We start from the raw sequence: 22,145 nt of genomic DNA, 5'->3' as shown, positions 1-22,145 counted from the left end.
TCTAAATTGTCTAATCTGTTGGCATATAGCTGCTCATAATATGTTTCTAAAATCGTTGTATTTCCTTGGTATTGGTTGTGATCTCTCTTTCATTTGTGATTTTATTAAATTGGTTTTTTCTTTTTAATAAGGTTGGCTAGGGGTTTCTCTATCTTATTAATTCTTTTAAAGAACCAACTCCTGGTTTTGTTGATCTACGGCTCCTCTGGTCTCTATTTCATTGAGTTCTGCTCAAATCTTTATTATCTCTCTTCTTATGCTTGGTGTAAGATTTACTTGCTGTTCTTTCTCCAATTCCTTTAAGTGCAAGGTTAGCTTGTGTGTTTGAGTTTTTTTCTGATTTTTTGAGGGAAGCTTGTATTGCAATGTATTTCCCTCTTAGGACAACTTTTGCTGTATCCCAAAGATTTTGAAGTTTTATCTTCATTTTCATTAGTTTCCATGAATCATTTTAATTCTTCTCTAATTTCCTGGTTGACCCATTCATCCTCTAGTAGGATGCTCTTTAACCTCTATCTGTTTGAGTTTCTTCCAAATTTCTTCTTGTGATTGACTTCTAGTTTCAAAGTATTGTGGTCTGAAAATATTCAGGGGACAATCCCAATCTTTTGGTATCAGTTGAGACCTGATTTGTGACCCAGTATGTGGTCTATTGTGGAGAAAGTTCCATGTGCATTTGAGAAGAATGTGTATTCAGTTGCATTCGGATGGAATGTTCTGTACATATCTGTGAAATCTATTTGGTGCAGTGTATCATTTAGGGCCCTTGTTTCTTTGGTGATGTTCTGCTTAGAGTATCTGTCATTTGCTGAAAGGGCTGTGTTGAACTTTCCTACTATTAGTGTATTATTATCTAAGTATCTTTTTACTTTGGTCATTAATTGATTGATATACTTGGAAGCTCCCACATTAGGGATATAAATATTCATGATTGTTAGGTTTTCTTGTTGGATAGACCCTTTAAGCATGATATAGTGTCCCTCTTCATCTCTTACTACAGTATTTGGTTTACTACAGTATTTGGTATAAATTAATTTATCTGATATGAGGATTGCTACCCCAGCTTTCTTTTGAGGACCATTTAAATGGTAAATGGTTCTCCATCCCTTCATTTTCAGGCTGGAGGTGTCCTTAGGTCTATAATGAATCTCTTGTAGACAGCATATAGATGAGTCTTGCTTTTTTTATTCAGTACAATACCCTGCATCTTTTGATGGGATCATTTAACCCATTCACATTCAGAGTTACCATTGAAAGATATGAATTTAGTGTCATTCATTGTATTACCTATTCAGTCCCTGTTTTTGTGGATTGTTTCTTTGGGCTCCCTCTTTCTTTTACAGGGTCTCCCTTAATATTTCTTGCAGAGCCAGTTTGGTGGTCACATAGTCTTCATTTTCTGCCCATCCTGGAAGCTCTTTATCTCTCCTTCTATTCTGAATGACAGCCTTGCAGGATAAAGTATTCTTGGCTGCATTTTCCTCTCATTTAGTATATATTATATATATGTAGAATATATCATGACAGCCGTTTCTGGCCTGCCAGGTCTCTGTGGAGAGATCTGCTGTTAATCTGATACTTCTCCCCATGTAAGTTAAGAATCTCTTGTCTCGAGCTACTTTAAGAATTTTCATTTTATCTTTGAAATTTGCAAGTTTCACTATTAAATGTTGAGGAATTAAGTGGCTTTTATTGATTTTTTTGGGGGGGCGGGGTCCTCTCTATCTCTTGGATACGAATGCCTGTTTCCTTCCCTAGATTTGGGAAGTTATCAGCTATGATTTGTTCAAATATACTGTGGTCCTCTCTCTGTCTCTTCTGGAATCCCAATTAGACATATATTCTTCCTTTTCAAGCTATCATTTATTTCCTTAAGCCTTTCCTCATGGGCTCTTCATTGTTTTTTCTCTTTTTTCCTCAGCTTCCTTCCTTACCATCAACTTGTCTTCTATGTTACTCAGTATCTCTTCCACCTCATTAACCCTAGCAGTTAGAGCATACAGTTTGGATAGTGTTTCGTTTAATCTATTTTTAATTTCAGCCTGATTAGATCTCAATTCTGTAGTAACGAAGTCTCTAGATTCCTTTACACTTTTTTCCAGAGCCCCCAGTAGCTTTATAATTGTATTTATGAATTGAATTTCTGACATTGTATTTAAACCCAAATTCTGTAACTCTGTGGCAGAGACTATTGTTTCCAGTTCTTTCTTTTGTGCTAAATTCTTCCTTCTAGTCATTTTGTCCAGTGCAGATTGGCCGTATGAGCAGGCTGAGTCAAAAATATCAACCACACACATACACAAAATCAACCACAACCTAAGTAAAATACACCCTACATGATTCTGAAGAGGTCAGAGACCAGAAAATAAAAGAAAAAGAACAGAACAAAATAAAAGGACCACTAAAGTGAAAAACAAATTTCAAAACAAAGGAGTAAAAAATAAAAAGCCAAAAACAAAGAATAAAAAAAAAAGAAAAGAGAAAAAAGAAAAACGGGGGAGGGAGGATGGTGGTGGTGAGGAAATGGTAGTGGAGAGAGAATGTAGTCTACCTGAGGGGACCTAGAGGGTGATCCTCTTGGTTCTGAGTGTATTTTGTACTGTATGTTAGAAGATGCTCAATCCCAAATTTATATATACCAAATACTTATATAAAGCCCCAACACTAACCACAAAAACATAAACAAGATAAAAGAAGGGGGCAGAATGGGAAGGAAGAGAGAATTTAATCTCACAGAATGAACCAACATGGTATTCAATTTGGTTCTGTGTATATTTTGGTCGCGTGTTAGAAGGTACTAACTTCCACCATTGTAAAACAAAACGAGGCAAAAAACAAACAAACAAACAAACCCATATCTCGTATATCTACCAAAATTAAATTGAATACGTTGAAGGGAATATAGAAGTGAATAATATATCTAAGACATGTAATTGTAGAAATATGAAGGTCAAAAAGGAAAAAACTTAAAATTGAAGAGTTGGTAAAATATTGTAGTTAAGGTGGAAAAAGAGAAAAAAATATTGGAAATTTTTAGTCTGATATAAAAATGAGTTGTAATGGAAAAAGAAAAAAAAAGGACCCTCTTGTTCTATATACTATTTTCCCTCAGTCCTGGTGCTTTCCAGTGCTGCTTGTTCAGTAAACTTGCTTTTCCCTTGTACTTCCAGCAGTTCTATTGGGGAGGAGTCTGCTGTGCTGATTCTCATGTGTCTGTGCCTGGGCAGAGATGCCCTGTTCCTTCACCAGGTGCTGGGCTCAGTGGGAGCTGTTTACTCCATGAGGCCTCGGTTCCACAGAGGCCCCACCTCTCCCAGGCACACAGTGAAACAAAGAAGAAAAACAATAATGGCAGTGGCCAGATTTCCAGCTCTGGAGTCAAGCTCCCTGTGGTAACTAACTGCAGTCTCCCAGTCTGCACTGACCTAGATGCTCCTGAGGCTTGCATGGGTGCACTGATCTTCACAGGTTGTGGGGTGCCCAGCAGCAGGAGAATCCTCACTTTCCTGTGCCCTCCCCACTTCTGCCTGTCCCAGGGGGCATGGAGGATCACTGGCTTTGTCCCCTTGGGTGCCCTGGGATCCCGGGCCCTGGGCCACTGGACCTGCGCTCCCAGGGGCCGCCTCTCCTGAAGGGAATGGAGTACAGCCACCTCCATCTGTTGCTGGCCTCTAGTATAAAGGCCTCTTCAGAGCTGGGCCGCATAACCCACTGGCTTCTCGCAAATGCCCCAGAGGGTTGCAGCACTCCAGCCCTTTACCGATATTAAATCAGGGTTTGCAGTGAACTTTTCCCCCCCAGGGGCCCCTCTTATAGTGACTCTAGGAATCTTTAGGCTTCACTGCCCCTCCTGCAATTCTGCCCAATTTCCCTGATAAGCACTTTTCCATCAGAGAAAACTACGGAGCGGATTTTTAAAGTTCCCGCTTCTCCGCTTCTCCGTGGCTGGGTTTTTGTGCCCTGGAGGCTTTCGGGGCTCTGCTCTAGCCCTGCTAGTGGCAGTTCCCCTCCCCCACCTTCTTTTTTTTTTTTTCCACCTTCCTACTTTGTTAGAAGTGAAAATTTTTCTCTCTGTAGCATTCTAGCTGTTCTTTCTTTAAATCTCAGGTCAAATTCATAGGTGTTCAGGATGTTTCGAAAATTATATAAGTAAGTTTGTGGGACCAGATGAGTTGAGGACCCCTCCTCTTCCGCCATCTTGCCCCTCTCCTGATTTCAAATCTTTTGAAATAATACTTTTTAGAAGACAGCATAAAGACATTGGATTTAGACTTGTATATTGCAATTATTTTTCTCTTTTGTTAATTGATCATAATAGTAAGCATTATCAGAACTGACATTTGTGCCCTGCTTTCCAGTTTGAGGTGCTGTCATACATTGTAGCTTATTGAATGTGATCCTCACTATCCGGTCAGAAAGTTATTATGCTTGTCCCTGTTCAACAAATGAGAGAATTCAGGTTCAGAGAAGTTAAGAGAAGCCTTTGGAGGATTGCCCAGCTCATGCCTGGAGGAGCCAGGTTTCCACCATCGTGTTGTTCCTGCAAGTGGCCCCCTCCCGCACAAGAGGAGAGGATCCCTCACTTCCCTCCATCTACATGTTTACTGCCTCCTCTTTCTCAGATCCTCTTCTCTTATTTTAATTTGTTTCTTCCTATTTTCCTACTTTGATGGAGGTGCGGAAAAATTTCACTGCATTCGTCCTCCTCCTGGGGGGCACTAGTACTGAAGAGTGCTTTGATGTGGCACTGATCACTAGTGTGAGAATTGTTTACTTCCCCCGGAAATACCAAGAAGGCTCTGCTGTCATAGTTCATTCACTTCTGATGAACTTACCCAGTGCTACTGCATCTTCTTGACTATGCACTTAGAAGCTGCAATTTCAAAATAGCGTTAACCTAGAATGTCATGATTGCATTGCTATGTCATCACTTGGCTTTTTTATAAGATAGGATAATATTAAAAGTCACCAACTAGGGGCACCTGGGTGGCTCAGTGGTTGAGTGTCTGCCTTTGGCTCAGGTCATGATTCCAAGGTCCTGGGATCAAGTACTGCATCAGGCTGCCCACAGGGAGCGTGCTTCTCCCTCTGCCTGTGTCTCTGCCTCTCTCTCTGTATCTCTCATGAAAAAATAACTAAAATCTTTTTTTTTTTTTAACTAAAATCTTTTTTAAAAAATGTTACAAACTAGAAGAATTACTGGTTTTGAGTACATCTCCACACTGTCATTTATTAATTTATTAAATTTGTTTACCATCTTAGTGAAACAAGCAAAATCTGATTCTCAGATTTCTTCTTCTCTAGCTATGACCAGCAAGGAATATATCTATTAGTTGGAACATCAGGAGGCTACATCTTTATTATCAATGCCAGTCCATCAAGTTTGTTTCAGGTCCTTGGATTCACAGGTACTACATGGAAAGCTTATTAATATGAAATATTGGTCACTTCATCCTAAAGAATTTAAGGTTGTGGAAATGGGGCTAATTTGTGGTTTACTTTCTAAAAGAGAGACATTTAAATAACTGCGGTAAGTTGCATAGGAGAATTCCTACATCATATTTAAAGGGTTTTTGGTACACCTTCTTGGTATATAGTTGATGTTAAATAAACTTTCTTAACTCAATTAATGAATTTAGATATTTCTAATGTTAGACATTGTATATAGTGTATATATGCATATTATATACATTATATACTATATAATTTATGTGCATATTGTATATATTATATATAATGCTATATATTTCTAAAAATTCAGTTGTTTTATCCTTTAAACATATTTTAAAATATTTTATCTCGGGGCACTTGGGTGGCTCAGTGGTTGAGTATCTACCTTCGGGTCAGGTCGTGATCCTGGGGTCTTGGGATTGATTCCTGCATCGGGCTCCCTACAGGGAGCCTGCTTCCCCCTCTGCCTATGTCTCTGCCTGTCTCTGTGTCTCTCATGAATATATAAATAAAAATCTTTAAAAAACATTTTATCTCTATTTAATAAAGATATCTAAAGAAAGTTTTATTACATGTATCTTTAATATTTCCTTTTTAAACAAAACGACATCCAGGTTTTTCAGTAATGCGATACCCATGCCCAGGTAAACCACAGAACTGGAAGGTGAAGTAACACTTATGTGATAAATAGTAAGAACTAAATACTGGCTTAAGGACCAAATATATATGTAAATTTTCCCCCAAAACATATTTTTAAATTTATTCATTGACTTTTTAAAATTAGTGAGTGACTACTAGGTGTAAAATGCTGAACCTAGGCCAGTGAGTGCTGAATAGAAAGTTCAAAAAGACAGTTTAGTGGTGGAGGAATAAGTAGAGTGCTGTGTGGTCTCAGAGGAAGAAGCAATTCTCCCAGGTGCAAGGAAAGGAGCGGAGGTAGAGAGGGCACAGGTAAGGAGGTACAGAGGATTGTGAGAGAGTTCTCTGAGGATGTAAATAGTGGAGGATGGGACATATTAGTATTCTAGCTCAAGATAAAAGACTGACAATCGGAGAAGGACAAACATTATGTGGTCTCATTCATTTGGGGAATATAAAAAATAGTGAAAGGGAATAAAGGGGAAAGGAGAAAAAATGAGTGGGAAATATCAGAAAGGGAGACAGAACATGAGAGACTTCTAACTCTGGGAAATGAACTAGGGGTGGTGGAAGGGGAGGTGGGCAGGGGGTGGGGGTGACTGGGTGACAGGCACTGAGGTGGGCACTTGACGGAATGAGCACTGGGTGTTATTCTATATGTTGGCAAATTGAACACCAATAAAAAATACATTTATAAATAAAAAAAAAAGATAAAAGACTGAGCAAAGGCACTTAGAATGGCAGGAAGTCCAGTATAATAGGTAAACAGAAGAGTTTACTAGATGATGATCATGGCAATGAAGTCTGAAAGAAGATGAGGGTCTTGAATGTAATTCCAAGGAGTCTGGACTTTTTTCCTGTGGGTAATGGGACACCATCAGAAGTTTTCAAGATGAGACAGGTATGACTTGACTTGGATTTTAGAGGGCAACTCTGCTATTAGTGTGAAGGATGGAGCTGAAAGGCAAGAGTATGGAATAAAAATGATGAGTAAGGGAATAATTATAGTAGCCCAGGCAAGAGATGATATTAATCATAGCAACAGCCAATATTTATTGAGGGATTCCTTGCCATGTGATAGTGTCCTAAGAATTTGGTGTGTGTTAATTCATTTAACCCTCATAGACAAATTTTATGAGGTAGAGACTATTACTATCCCAATTTATAGATGAGGTAGTTGAGGCTCAGTGAGATTAAATACTGGTTCCCAGTCATGTAGCTAGGTAGTGATGGAGCCAAGACTCAAACTCAGGAAGTCTATCCTCAGGCTTATACTCTTATCCACAATGTACACACCATACAGCAGCCCCAGAAAGAGGAAGGAGGGGACAGCTCTGCATGATGGAATTGATAGGACTTGGTATTACATTAGATGTGAGAGGTGAGGATCAGCAGTGACTCCAAATTTTCTAGTCCAGATGGTGAAAGTTCACAATTTCATCAAGTGAAGGATACACTCAAGACAAAAGGAAATTAAAGAAGTTGAGGGATAGTGTGAGCTGATAAGCTCTGTAGAATTGAAGCTAATATGCTCTTTAGTTGGGGGATACTAAGTAATATTTGAAGATTTATAGTTCAAGTCAATGATAGAATTCTGATCTTGAAATTATGGAAGCTGATGAAATGGCTTAAGAATACAGAGCAAGAGCAAATCTAATTGCTTAATGAGGCCAAACAAGCAAGCTAAATATAGAAATTTGAAGGCATAGAGCATAGTAGGACCTATGGCTTATCTCATAGTGGATGCACATCCTGCCTGAATATTCCGTTTTTTAATATATCTGGTCAGTCATAGTGTGGGATGGGAAAAGCAACTTCCACTGAAGTTATGGACAGAGGAAGATGATGCAGTAAAGCAAACAGGACAAGCCACGGTAATGAGAGCACTGGAGTGGAGTCACCCACTCCAGAAAGATAAGTGTGTGGACTGGCACAAACTTGAGTGTGAGTACAGTGAGGGCTGGAATGAGGCCCTCATGCATGTGCTCATTAGCAGGTGACTTTTGGGAGAGCTGCTTCCTTGGAGCAGAATGACAAAGAGGTTAGGGAGGGGGTGGCGGTTAGGAAGTGAAGTCAATAAGTAGCAATTCCTGTTTTAAGAAGTTTGCAGCAGAGAAAAGAGAATTGGCATCGATAGCAACCGTGTTGGGGAAGCAGGGTTGCAGCAAGGTCTCAATTTGAAGACTGGGGAGTCTTGAGTGCTGAAAAGAAGAAACCATAAAAGACACAAGAAGATAAAATGAGGTCCTTGAGAGCACCTGGTCTAATAGGAGATTGGTGGTATGGACTCAAAATCAGAGATACAAAGGATTGCATTTTGTTCATACAAAAATGTTTTCTGAAAAAGAACATTGAGTTCACTTTGTATCAGATGTCTTTGGTCTTCTTTGTTATGTCAGAGGATAAATGATCAGCTGAACACCTAAGGGGAGGGACTGATAAAGTGGACACATACAGAGCAGCCCCTGTGGAAAGGGGGAGTAGTGACTCTGGAAAGAACCAAAGGTGTGTGAAGGTATGGCACGTTTCAGAGGCCTGATTTCCAGAGGAGCAAACTCATCAAGTCATGGGCATTTCCACCACCCCTGCAATACCTTGACTACAGATTCAAAGAACACTGATTTCTGAGTTCATCCAGTAACAGGAGTGGATGAACAAGCCAGAGCAGAGCATCAAGGGGCTGGAGCATGCAGGTGCTCCTGAGTGGGGTGAACATGGCAGATTCCAGAGGCTTCCCTAACAGGGAAAGAAGCTGAGCCCAACTGAGCTGGCTTGCATCTGCCAACCCAGATACCTAATCACAATAGTCCCTCATCATTTATCAAAAATGTCCCCATCACTCATATTTAAAGGTTACTTTCAATATGCAATAAATAAATTGAAATTGAAAGATTTAGTGAAGGCAATTCTATAATGTGGTATCTTATTTGGGAAGATAAAAGATTCCTTAAACTTGTGAATGACCATTTATAATGATTTCCATTTGCTTTCAGAGGTGGGCAAAGACATTTTACAAATATCCACAGTGTCTCTTTTGGAAACAGACATAGTAGAAGTGATGGTGCTTTCCCCACTTACAGAAACAGGAAGAAGCAGATTGGACATATTTACTCTGCCTAAAATACTACCACAAGGTAAAGAAAAATCAAGCAGCCAATTCTGTGCTGGGCCCAGATGAGTAGTTACTTAGCTTGCTTTCTTTTTTATCCCCTAGTGATTGCATTTTTTCCCCCCTCAATATGTGAAGAGGTAAAAGGGCCATCTTTTGTGCTTACAAAGTAAAACTGATATGTACTCGCTTCGGCAGCACATATACAAAGTGAAACTGATGTAGCTGCTAACCAATATGCAATGTGGACCTCTAGGTCTTGTCATTCATATGAACCTATCTTATTACCTCTAGGCCTTGTCATTCATCTTATTTTATTACCAGACAAGAGAAATAGGATCAACTGGCACTTTTGTCAGACTGATTTGTCATTTCATGATATCTCTTGTTTTGTAGCTTCAAATATACATAGTTAACTTCAGACAGGTTACTGTGCAGTTACTTTCACTGATAAAATTGTAAAGAAAGCTTTTTGGATAAAGCAATCTGATAAAATAGACACTTTGTTTTAAATAACAAATATATTTGAGGAGCTAGTTTACAAATACATAATTAGAGTATAAGAGAGCTGAAAATCTCCAAGTACTCTTGTGTCTTAATTAAGAATCTCTAGACCAGCATGAGTATCTTTTAATATGTCTCTACTTAATTGATTAATTTAACCAAGGCCTTATAAAGGATATTTTATGTGCTGTCAGTGATTTAATACTTAAGTAGTTCTAATGAAGCTATGTTGTTTTTGGATCATTTTTATCCTCTAAATGGCTTCTGCATTATTAATCAAGCATTTAAATTTTTACTTCATTTTTCATAGTTATGCATAATGATTAAAAAATAAAATCAATATACAGTGCAAATGATCTTTCCTCTCCTCCAAATCTTATAGTTTCTGCAAGCTTTACAGATGAAAGAGGGAGGCTGAAAGATGAACTCATTCACAAGTTCCGGTATGAGATAGAACACACCCTGTCCTCTGCCGTGTTGGACTTTCAAAGTCACCAAATATATGGCTTCTGTAACCAAGTGCCATACATCTGCAGCTACCTTATTCCTCAACAAGTATGCCAAAACTTAAGTGTGCTATTATATATCTTAGAAATCAAGATTCACACACTGTATTAATTAGACAAGATCCAAGCTTTAACATTATAGTCCAGTTAACAAATGGCTTTATTATAGTAACATAATTCTCTTGAATTAGATACATTATTAGCATTATTTGTTAATCCATGATAAATACTAAACACATTTGAGTACCATACTTGTGCTACATATGTCATACTTGTTAGATAAACAAAAATGCAAGTAACACAATTATTTTAGTGCCTTTAACAACAAAGTAGCCTTAGAACATCTATTCCATAGGTGTCAGGCGCTACAGGGTGGATGGATTTGGTGGAACTTTGCATCTGAGTCATAAGCAAAATTGCACAAAATAGATAAACTACATCTCTGCCATCCTTGTATCATACTCTTTTCAAAAATCTCTCAGTATCATACCACTCCTGCTACACACACAGGCCCAGATTATCTACCACCCTTCCTTCTAAACCCTCCTCTCCCAGGGTAGCCAATGTCAGCAAGGTATGAGACAGAAATTCCAAGAAAGAAGAAATATTTGTGGCAAAGAGAATTCAAGGAAAGCTTCATGAAGGAAGTAATACTTGAACTGGCCTTTGAAAAATAGGTCAGATTTAGATGTGGAGAAATATGTGTACAATCTTAGTGGGGGTAGGGGCAGTTTGCTGAGGTAGAGAAGGGACAGGATTGGTGGAAATAAAAGGGGAGAAGGCATTCCAAACAAAAGTTATAGCATGTGTAGGGACTGGAGGTGGGAGTGCATGAGGGAATACTGACTCATTTAATTGACTTAAGCATAGGGGTATGTGAAAAGAAGTAGTAATAGATAAAGATTGTCAGAGGCATCTATCTGGGTGATTCAGTTGGTTAAGTGTCTGTCATCAGCTTAAGTCATGATCTTGGGGTCCTGGGATGGGGCCCCATGGCAGGTCCCCTGCTCAGTGGGGAGTCTCCTTCTCCCTCTGCCCCTTCCCCCTGCTCCTGTACTCACTCTCTCAAATAAATAGATAAAATCTTTAAAAAAAAAAAAAAAAAAAACAAAGATTGTTAGTGTAGGCTGGGATCTTTAATAGTAGCTAATGTATAAAGACTTCTCTTAGTTGGTTAGAACAAACTTTAGTTTTCAAACAGAGATGAAAATATGGTGCAAATGTGGTTAAAAAATGGTGTATAGGTTTATTTCCATCAGCATATTTGTAGATTTGTATCTGATCGTACAGCACAAGTGCAAACCCTAAGGTATTGCTCCCCTGATCTTTTCTATAATGGGGCCATGTTCTTTGATTGGCAGGAACACAGTGGTATTTGCATTCTTAAGCCACACCAAAAAGTACAAAGCAAACACTATGGACCTGGGATGCTCTCTCTGTCTCCACATGGATTGTGGCTCATAACAATAGCTAAAGGTGGAATTCTGTGTATCCGAGATGTTCGGACTTTGGTAAGCTACCACCACCTCTCCCTCCTGCTTTTTTAATATTGGGATGTATATCTTAATCTCATATAAGGAACAAAAGCCCTCAGGGAAGGAATTGGGCTTCTTTCTTAGGTAAATTAATTCATAACTTACCACTGATGGTAGTAATGACTTTAACATTTTACAAGTGTTTTTATGTACTGAGGTTTGAGTTTCCAAGGAAGGAAACACCAACCAGTAGACTGAGATCTACCAGTAAGAGCATGGGACAGGGATACTGTAGGAAAATTGCAGCCCAGCTCCATCACCACTTAGTTGTGAGGCTCGGAGATTTACTGAGCTTCACTGCGCTACAGACACTCATCTGGAATATTAGGGGGAATCTTCTGTGCTCTCAGCCTGTGGGATTCTGATGAGAGCCAGGGAGAGGGGATATGCAAAACTGCTTTGGAATTAGTGAATTACTGTGCAAATCTAGAGATTATTACTCCTGTCTCCCTGTCCTGGAGCGACTTTGGGCTGGTTGCTACTGCCACCCTCCCACTCCTCTTTATTTCTTCTAGAGATGCTGGAAGAGCATAAAGGAGAGGGTGCGGCCCTTACCAAGTCCTTCCTCCTCAATTGCAGACCTCAACAGCTCCAATACTCTTACTATTTCTGATTTCCATTGAGAAAGTGAAAATAGACTCCCCAGAATGTGGAGGAGCCTTTTCTAGGCTTTGAGACAAGTTGTACTGGTTATCAGTGTACTTTAATGAGGTCAGTGGTTCTTACCCAGGGTTCTATCCACACACCTGAAGCCTTGCAGCTACCTACATGACATACTTCTGCAGGTTCACAGATAAACTGGGCCCTGGTGGGCACATCTGGCTGTCCTTATTCATCTGTATAAGAAAACATATTTGAACTACAGCTGGGCAAAAGTGATACTATTATTATATGGGGGAAATCTTGAATCTTTTAGAGATTATTTTGAAGTTCATAATTTGCAAACTTTGCTACATTGTCTTATTCAAATGATTTATACTGTATGCCGAGCTGATGGTGGCATGATGTGGGAAGACATCAAAGTTCTCCTGGGTGATTCTATGGCAGCACTGTTTGTCAAAGCAACCTAATGACTATCAACAGAGGACTGAATAAATAAATAACAGTATATAAATAATGCATAAATAATGTATATGGAATATTATCCAGGATGAGAAAATATTTATGTCACAATATGGAAAGAACCTCAAAATCTATTTTTAGGGAGGAAAAGCAAGATGCATAATACAGTGTATTATGCTATAATTTATGTCAAAAATTATGTCTGCATAAAAATTTGTTCATATGCATTTTTTAAAAACCTCTGAAAGGATATTAAAGGTATTAATTACACTGATTGGCTTTGGGAGGTAGTTGGGGAATAGAAACAGAAAGGAGATTTCCCTGCATACTCTAATAGTTTTTAAATCTTGAACCATGTGAATGTATTGCCTATTTAAAAAGTTAAACTAAAAAAAATCATGGTTGAGAACCAGTGTGACACAGAAATCCCAGTTTTTAGTTAAATTGTCGCCCTGTGTAACAAATCAGTGATGTGTTTTGTTTGGGTTCTACTTGAACTGGTTTGGCATCCTCCATGTGGGGCATGTTACCTTCCATTCTTCAGAGTTCCTCTTCCCCTCTCTCAACCACTCATCACACACAAATGAAACCTACCTGACCCTTGAAAGCATCTGTATTTGCCATCTCCGCTTGCTTGAGGTCCCTCCCATAACTGCGTAGCCTTCAGCAAGTTGCTTCTGTGTCTGGTTTTCCTATTACAAATTGGTGATTATAATCCCTTTCCTCCTATCCTACACAAATGAGAAAATAAATCAGTATTGGTGAACATGTTTTGTACTAGCAATTTCCAATGCTCTGTATTACTGAGAGGCTACTTCCATGCCAAATAAAATGCTGTTAACAAACAGAAAAAGATTTATCCACAAGCAAAAGTGCATGTGACCCTCTTAGGAAAACTGTCTGCTAGAATTGCATTTGTAATTCTTGCATTCTGTTCTTAAAACTATTGAGGAAACATTTGCTCGAAGTCGGAGTCATTCTCACCAGGGGCACGGGATTCAATCCGTGAGGATTTCAATGGATGGACAAAACATTCTGGTGAATGGGAAAGATGATGGCACCCTTGTTCACCTGAGATGGAGGTATGTACAGTATACACAAAGCAACTTCATGTCTATAGTGTTTTAAAATAAAGATTTTGTTATTATTTATATGTAGCAAGGCCACCATGACAGGAGACAACTGCCATTGAAGATTATTACACTCACAGATCCCGAGAGAAGGACGTTTGCCAAACTATGTGATAGGGCCGTGTGGGAAATCACCTAGGTGGGTAAGGAGGCAGAGGGAAGAAAGGAAATGTGGGCAAAAGCTTTATTTTGGTTTCCATGGGAAGAAGCAGGTAGGTTTAGCATTGGCTAATTTGGATAATGGCCCCCATTGTCTGATACTTGGCCCTGAGGTGATTAGGGTAAAGAAATAGTAGCCCTGAATTGGAGGTGTGGGCTCTGGATGGGTTGGTTTGTATTTGAAAGGAGGCTCCATGGTGAGTGGTTTCCTACCTGTAGCAATTGGCTGGTCTTGGAAGGAGCGGTGCCTCAAGGGTCAGCAAGGCTCCAGTTGTTAGAGCATCAAAATGCAAAAAATAACAAGACAGAGTTAGTACATACGAGATGATCAGTCCTCCCTTTCATAACACCTGTTGGAGGAGTACAGGGACAATGTGAGGAGAGGTCCCCTCAGAGAGGTCAAGAGGATTATTATGTCTAGGAGCCCATGAAAGGGCTCTCTTCTAAGAAGCAGAGTCTTGATAACTACAGGGCACTGTGGAGAATTGACACCATATTTCTTTGTGTAGAAATAGTTAGGTATCTGGAAATAATGCTACTTAATGTGACTTTTTAAAATTGTGGTTTTGTAGCCTGTTTATTTCTTTTTTATTAATATAGGCGGTTTGGAGGAAACTTAGCCAGTGAAGTTATCGAATATTACGAGAAACTTTTAATTTCTCTGCACAACACCATGGATGAGGAAAATGATTATTTAAGTATACAACAAGGAGAGTCCTTGAATCTGGAATCAAAATCTGAATGCTCAGTTGAGTTCCAACATAGCATTTGTCCTTCTGTCCTCCCTTCCTTCCTTCCTTCTCCTCTTCCCCCCACCTACCACCTCTCCTTTACTAAATCAGATATCAGTTTTCAGTTTGTGGTTTTCTTTTAGCAGATACTTAATCCAGGTATACCGTGGTTTTTGAAAAGAGCATGAGCTACCTCTGTGAGAAAATACTCAGCCTTTCTCAAAGCAATATTCTCAAAGCTAATATTATATCCTAGATCTTATTTAAACCATAATATAAGATCTGGGCTTGCCTGAAAAACAAATCTTACTCCTAATTCTGGTGCTTGATCAAACCAGTCTCTCTCTCCCTTTACATCATATACTTTATTTAGGAAGTGTCTAGCCAGAGAACATTTATTCATTCATTCAATTATTTAACAAATATTTATCAAGTACCTACAAAGTGCCAGGCTGTAGGGGAGATAGTCATGAACAAGACAGAAATATTTTCTGCTTTCAAGGAGCTTACATTCTAATTAGGAGTTGTGGGTGAGCAGGGAGAGATAGATAAGTACTCAAACAAGAAAATATTAGATAGTGACAAGATCCATTTAGTGAATAAAAATGCTAATGTTTGGCTGGAATAATCTCTCCAATGAACAGACATGTAAACTGAGATCTGAACTAAAAGAGGGTGCAATGGTGGGGGCAGAGAGGCAAGAATAGGGCAAAAGGGGAAAGAACAGCATGCTTGAGGCCCCGAGAAGTTTGTGCAGTTGAAGTGAGCAAGGGAAACAATAGGAGATGAGATTGTAGAGGTAGATAAAGGCTTTGTAAACCAGGTGGAGTTTGTTTTTTGTTTTGTTTTGTTTTGAAGATTTTATTTATTCATGAGAGACACAAAGAGAGAGAGGGGCAGAGACACAGGCAGAGGGAGAAGCAGGCTCCATGCAGGGAGCCTGAGGTGGGACTCAATCCTGGGTCTCCAGGATCAGGCCCTAGGCTGAAGGCAGCGCTAAACCGCTGAGCCACCAGAGCTGCCCACAGGTGGAGTTTGGATTTTATGTTACATGTAATGAGAACCTATTAAAGTGTTGTGAGCAGAGGATTTACAAAATCATTTACATATATTATATATATACAAGATCATTATATATAAATATATATATATATATATATATATAGTTACTTGCCACTGCCTAGAGAATGGTTCTTGTAGGGAACAAGAATGGAAGCAGGGAGATTAATTAAGAGGATATGGCAGAGGTCTGGGTTACAACAATGGAGGAGAAATATTATGGAGAAGAAGTAATAGATTCCAGGTAGATTTCAGAGTTAAAGTGGACAGTTTGGGACGCCTGGGTGGCTCAGCAGTTGGGTGTCTGCGTTTGGCTCAGCGCATGATCCCACGGTCCCAGAATTGAGTCCCACATCAGGCTCCGTGCATGGAGCCTGTGTCTTTGCCTCTGTGTGTGTGTGTGTCTCTCATGAATAAATAAATAAAATCTTTTAAAAAATAAATAAAATTGACAGTTTATCACTGATAGATTGGATATAGGACAGGGAAAGAAAAGACTCTAGGATGACTCCTAGATTTTTTTACTTAAATAACTTTGTAGAAGATGGTACCATGCAGGTTGAGGAGGAAGACTATGGAGAAGGGAGCTGTTATGGGGAGGAAGAAGGTATTCTGAAATCAATTACCCATGCTGAGCTTGAGAAACCTGTTAGACATCCAGGAGAGATACCAGGTAGACTGTTGGACAGATGAACTTGAGTTCTGAGGAGAGGTCAGGATTGAAGATGTTGATTTGAGCGTCAAGGGCACATGCAAGGAATTTAAAGCCATAAAACCAGGTACAGTTATTGTGGAGGAGGGGATGGCAAGAAACAGAGGAGATCAAGACAGAGTAACTTCTAGAGATCCATGAGAAGAGTTCAGGGAAGCAAAGGAGTCTGAGAAGGGGGCAGCTGGTGACGTTCTAGAAGGCTCAGAAGAGTGTGACATCCCAAACTTTCTAGACATTCTCCTACAAAGGGGAGCATAGAGAGGGGGCAGTCAATAGCTTTCCTAGGACAGCATATACTAGAACATGTTTGGAAAAGATTTGTTGGGAAACATTCAGTAGAAAGGAGAAATGGATGGTGCAGAAAGGCAATGGGATTTTTCTTTTTTTTTCCTCAAAAAGGAGGAAAAGATTGAATTCCTAAGTACTATAGCAAGACTGGGCTTGATAGGCAGGAGCATGTAGTCTGTAATGACAGGAAGGAGGCCAAGAGTAATTTGGTAAATGTGTAACTTGTCTGATCATTTCTGCCTTCTCAGAGAAAAGTGTGGCTGATATAAGGACAGACTGGTAGGAATTAAATTAATAAGTTATTACATCTTAGGCAGGCGAAATTTTTGGTATTATTTTAAAAATGCAACAAGTACAAAAAGATCCAAAGCAATGATATGAAGTAGGGTGGGAGGCAAAGAATTTTAATTTTAAGAAATGTCTGTCTTCTTCTAAGATGAGTGAGAATATGAAGTCAAGCATTGATTCATCATCACAAGAGGACTTAGTCCAAGTTGATGGTATAAAGGAGATTCCCTGGATACAACAAAAAAGCCAAGAGGTATTTATAAAACATGGAAGAGGTTTGAAATAATGCTTTGTAAGTTAGTAATAGATTAGTTTCCTTTGAAAACCCACTGGAAAGTTAGAAGATAGAACAAGATCTACTTGGCAGTGCATTACATCATATGAGTATAACTTTGCTGAAAGCAAACACCCTCATCCAGGCCAACCTTTAGATGAAGTTATTAGCTTTAAGAACAGTACTTAAGCTAATATGAGACAGAACAAAAGTGTCTAGGGGAAGCCAAAGTGAGGAATAATCAGATACCTCATTTGAGGCAAATGTTGGGGGATGCCACAAAGTTGATTTAAAGAAAAGGTGTGAGCCAGGAACAGGAAAAAGGACATGGTGGCTTCAGATGTACAGGAAGGTGACAAAGCCAGCAGCTCGTGTCTGGATTTAGCTTGTTAATCTTACTCAAGACCCCAATAAAATAGCAGACTGGTTTCCTTTGTCATCTATTTATTTGTTTGTTTGTTTTCTTCTCTCCGTTGACCTTAAAAATGATATCAGTTGCAAATTGCTTTGACGGTCACTTACATAGTTGCAGTGAACTTTAAGCAAGGGATTGGAGTGGTGTTACTCCATGTACACTTTGTATTATTATTTGTAATTGTAATAAATATTTGTATTGTATCATTAGTCTTTTAAAAAATTGTGTTTCTAGAGAAGTGCTATCTATGTATCTATGTGCCTCTGTATATATCAACGTATTTATCATATAACTGTCATTTCTCTTGCATGTTTAAGTGATATACTTGTTCCATTTCAGGCCATCAAAAATGAAGTTAAACTGTTTTCCAAGAAAAGGAAAGAGATAAAAACGAGAATCAAAGCACTTGCTAAAACTGTTAAGTATTATGATTTCATAAACTTACATGCTAGCCCTCAGTCTAAAATTCCTTTCTAAGCTTTATTTTCTCCAACACAGCATGAGGAGCTGTACTCATTTTTCCCCTCTGCCAGTAAGTTCAGTTTTTTTTACCAGTGCTGTACCATGGTGGAATTTGAACCATACCACACTATATATAAACAATGGTTTTCTTCTCTGTCTTCCTGAAACACTGGGTCTTATTTGTTTTTTTAGTACTTATTTTTATCAAAGTTATATGTTTACACTTTTACAAATTAAATAATGAGTTATATAATTAAGAATAATGTTTTAAAAGCAGCACCTGCCCTGCTTCTCTTCACTAGGATTCCTGTACTCCCAAGGTAAATGTTTCCAGTTCTTTCATTTTTTTTTTTTTTTATGATAGTCACACACAGAGAGAGAGAGGCAGAGACACAGGCAGAGGGAGAAGCAGGCTCCATGCACCGGGAGCCCGACGTGGGATTCGATCCCGGGTCCCCAGGATCGCACCCTGGGCCAAAGGCAGGCGCTAAACCGCTGCGCCACCCAGGGATCCCTCTTTCAGCTTTTTTGTTTGGATATCTACCTCTATCATTCTAAATCATATTTTTAATACTGTTATTTCTATTTTGACACTAACTGTGGGCTTTCTGGTATAGAAGATGGTATAAGGTTCTTTTACACCCCCATCACTACAACATACACATATATCCATACTCAGTATGCACACTATTATAGTTACATAAATGTTCTTCAAAGCTGAGCCACATGGTATATTACATTTCCATTTTTATAATCATATTTTTCCTGGAATTAATAATTGCCTTTGTTTCAGATTAAGCCTTTTTATGTACCTATTACCTATTCAGACTCTCAAAATGCTAATAACTCTTCTTTATACAAATACCTGAGGAAATCAAGCTGTCAGTGTTTTGTTTGTTTGGCAAATTGGTTGGTTGGTTGGTTGGTTGGTTGGTTGGTTGGTTGGTTGGTTTTATGACCTTTTCCATCTTCCAGGTCCAGTCTAAGCACCCTGCTCCCTAGGTGATGTACCTGGTCCTAGGAACTCCTCTTGTCTATCTTCTTAGGAAATCCTCTCACCTGCCTCTGAGTTAGAGCCCCTCTTTCCAGGACCCCATGAGTTTTTCTTTGTTTTTTTGATGGACATCTTCTGCTGGCTTCTAAGCAGGACTGTTGTGTCGTCCCATGTTTGAGGACATCATTTAGCTGTGCTTCTGGCATGCCATTTAAATATAATACAGTGTGAATGGTGCCTGGCCCTTAAAGTTGTACAATGCTTTGGCTCTGTTCTTGGGAAAGGGCATGTGGGAGAGACATTTTTGAAACTTTATTTTTCTTAAAATGTCTTTATCCTACTGTCACACTCATTTGATAACTTGCCTAGGTGTTCCTCGATATCCCCTCAGAATTTTGAAGGCTGGATCCATCATCTTCTAGTTCTCAATGTTTGCTTCAGAGAATCCAATACCTTTCTGATTCCCAATTCTTTGTAAGTAACCAGATTCTTGTCTTTATAAACTTACAGGATCCTTTTTTTTTTTTTATCCCAGCTCTTAGGAGACTTCATAATTATACACCTTGATAGGTTTGATGGATGTTCTTGGTTTGCTGGTGCAGATATACTCCCCACACTTTTCCACCTTGTTCTCAAGAGGCTACCCTCTGTGGATATTGTCACCATGCTATCTTGCCTCTAGTTTCTGGTTGCACTTAGCCAGTGAGTGGTATTAGCAGATCAGAGAGCCGGGTCTTTATTCCTCCAGTGGCTTCTTTGTGGTATCATGAGTTGGCAGTAACAGTCAGCCCTTTCCTACAGCTACTGATCTCTTCAGGTTCCAGTAATCACTCCCCACCCTTGTCCATCACACATAGGAGTGGTGATCATTTTCTGTGGATGCTAGCCTCAGATGCTTTATCATGCCTTGCTGGTTTCTGTTACCCTGACAATACTTTTGTAAAAGTCCCTCTCCATAGTTATCCCATTTGTGTGTCATCTATTTTGTACCAGGATCCTACTTTGTTTGCTTGTTTTGTCATCCTCATGTGCCAGACATTGGTAAGCTCTTTCAATAAAAAAAACCTTTGTCTTTCAGTTCTGGGAAATGTCCTCAGATTTTTCTTCGGGAATTTCCTCCTCTTTGTTTTATTTTCTGTATTACTAATTAGGTTGAATATCTCTTTATAACTCTAAAATACCTTGTATTCCCTCTTCTGTTCATATCCTTTGCCTATTTTTCTATCGGGTTGTTGGTCTTTTTCTTTTTGATAGTAGAGTTTTTTATTTTTATTTTAATTTATATTTATGATAATTAGGGCTAGTTAAGCTGTGATAATAACTAAACTCCAAAAATATAGTGGCATAGGGATTGGAAGTTTATTTCAGGTCATTAGGTGCTCTATTCCATGCAGTCATTCAGAGATGCAGGTGGCAGAGGGTCTTCAGCTCCCAGCTTCTGAAGTAAGTTGCCTTGCTTGAGCTCACCACAATCAGCTGGGAGGGGGAAAGAGCACAGAGTATGCAAGGGGAAAATCTGGAGCTATGATCTAGTTATGATCCAAATGTACTGATAGTTTTTTTTTAGAGCTTTTGTTTTGTATGTGTGGCTTTAAAAGGACTTCCAAAGTCTCAACATATTTTTTTTTCTAATACTCCCTTATTTCACCTGTAATTTATTTTCATGAATGGTATGAGATATGTATCTAAATTTATTTTTTCAAATAAATAGCCCATTTCGCCAGTCCTTTTTATTGAATATACCGTCCTTTCTCTACTGATTTGCAGTGCTTCCTCTGTCAGTTCCTGGATTCTCATGTAGACAGTATTCCTGGACCCTCTATTCTGAAATTGAGTATTGATCCCAAGCTAATTCCAAACTATTTTGATAGCTATAGCTTTATAAAACATTTTTACACCTTGAAAGTAATTCTCCTTTTACTCTTCTTTTCCTTTTTAAAAAATATTTTATTTATTTATTCATGAGAGACACAGAGAGAGGCAGAGACATAAAGAAATAGGCTCCCTGTGGGGAGTCTGATATGGGACTTGATCTCAGGACCCTGGGAGCACAATCTGAGCCAAAGGCAGATGCTCAACCACTGAGCCACCCAGGTGCCCCACTCTTCTTTTGAAAAAAAAAATTGTTGACCTTTTTATGCACACATATTTTTCTATTTGAATTTTAAAATTGGCTTGTCAAGTTCCATGTAAAACTCTGCTTTGACTTTGATTGAGAATACATTGCTTATCTTGGATTTGGGTAAGAATTTATTTGCTATTTTTGGAGATATCTCCACATCTTCTTTATCCACCATCTGTTGATGGACATCTGGGCTCTTTCCATATTTTGGCTAATGTTGCTGCTACAAACATTGAGGTGCATGTGCCCCTTCAGATCATGATTATTGTATCCTTTAGATAAATATCTAGAAGTGAAATTACTGAGTCATAGGGTAGCTCTGTTTTTAACTTTTTGAGGAACCTCCATACTGTTCTCCAGAGTGGCTACACTAGTTTGGATTCCTACCAACAGTGTAAGAGGGTTCCCCTTTTCTCTACATCCTTGCCAACATCTGTTTTTCCTGAGTTAATTTTAGCCATTCTGACTGGTATGAGGTAATATCTCATTGTGGTTTTGATTTGTATTTCCCTGACACTGAGTGATATTGAGCATTTTTTCATGTGTCTGTTAACCATTAGTATGTCATCTTTGGAGAAATGTCTATTCATGTCTTCTGCTCATTTTTTGACATTTGTTTTTTGGGTGTTGAATTTGAAAAGTTCTTTATAGATTTTGGATACTAGCCCTTTATCTGATGAGATGTTTGCAAATATTTTCTCCCAT

At 38.9% G+C, this 22,145-nt stretch overlaps 1 protein-coding gene across 3 annotated transcripts in view; it reads left to right on the top strand.

Annotated features, from left to right (window-relative positions):
* The window catches only part of CFAP43 (cilia and flagella associated protein 43), a 111,529-nt gene that overhangs the window by 45,587 nt on the left and 43,797 nt on the right, over positions 1-22,145 (top strand). For all 3 annotated transcript variants that reach the window (XM_038578720.1, XM_038578718.1, XM_038578719.1), the window contains 8 exons: positions 5,305-5,408; positions 9,084-9,224; positions 10,086-10,258; positions 11,571-11,720; positions 13,758-13,888; positions 14,696-14,843; positions 17,322-17,426; positions 18,202-18,279. In XM_038578720.1, the coding sequence (XP_038434648.1) occupies positions 5,305-5,408; positions 9,084-9,224; positions 10,086-10,258; positions 11,571-11,720; positions 13,758-13,888; positions 14,696-14,843; positions 17,322-17,426; positions 18,202-18,279 (1,030 nt within the window). The remainder of the gene's footprint in view (positions 1-5,304; positions 5,409-9,083; positions 9,225-10,085; positions 10,259-11,570; positions 11,721-13,757; positions 13,889-14,695; positions 14,844-17,321; positions 17,427-18,201; positions 18,280-22,145) is intronic.

The sequence above is a fragment of the Canis lupus genome, chromosome 28, assembly GCF_011100685.1.
Source record: "Canis lupus familiaris isolate Mischka breed German Shepherd chromosome 28, alternate assembly UU_Cfam_GSD_1.0, whole genome shotgun sequence".
In the NCBI taxonomy this organism is placed as follows: Eukaryota; Metazoa; Chordata; class Mammalia; order Carnivora; family Canidae; genus Canis; species Canis lupus.
Note: the sequence above shows the minus strand (reverse complement) of the source record. Positions and strands in the feature narration are given on the sequence as shown.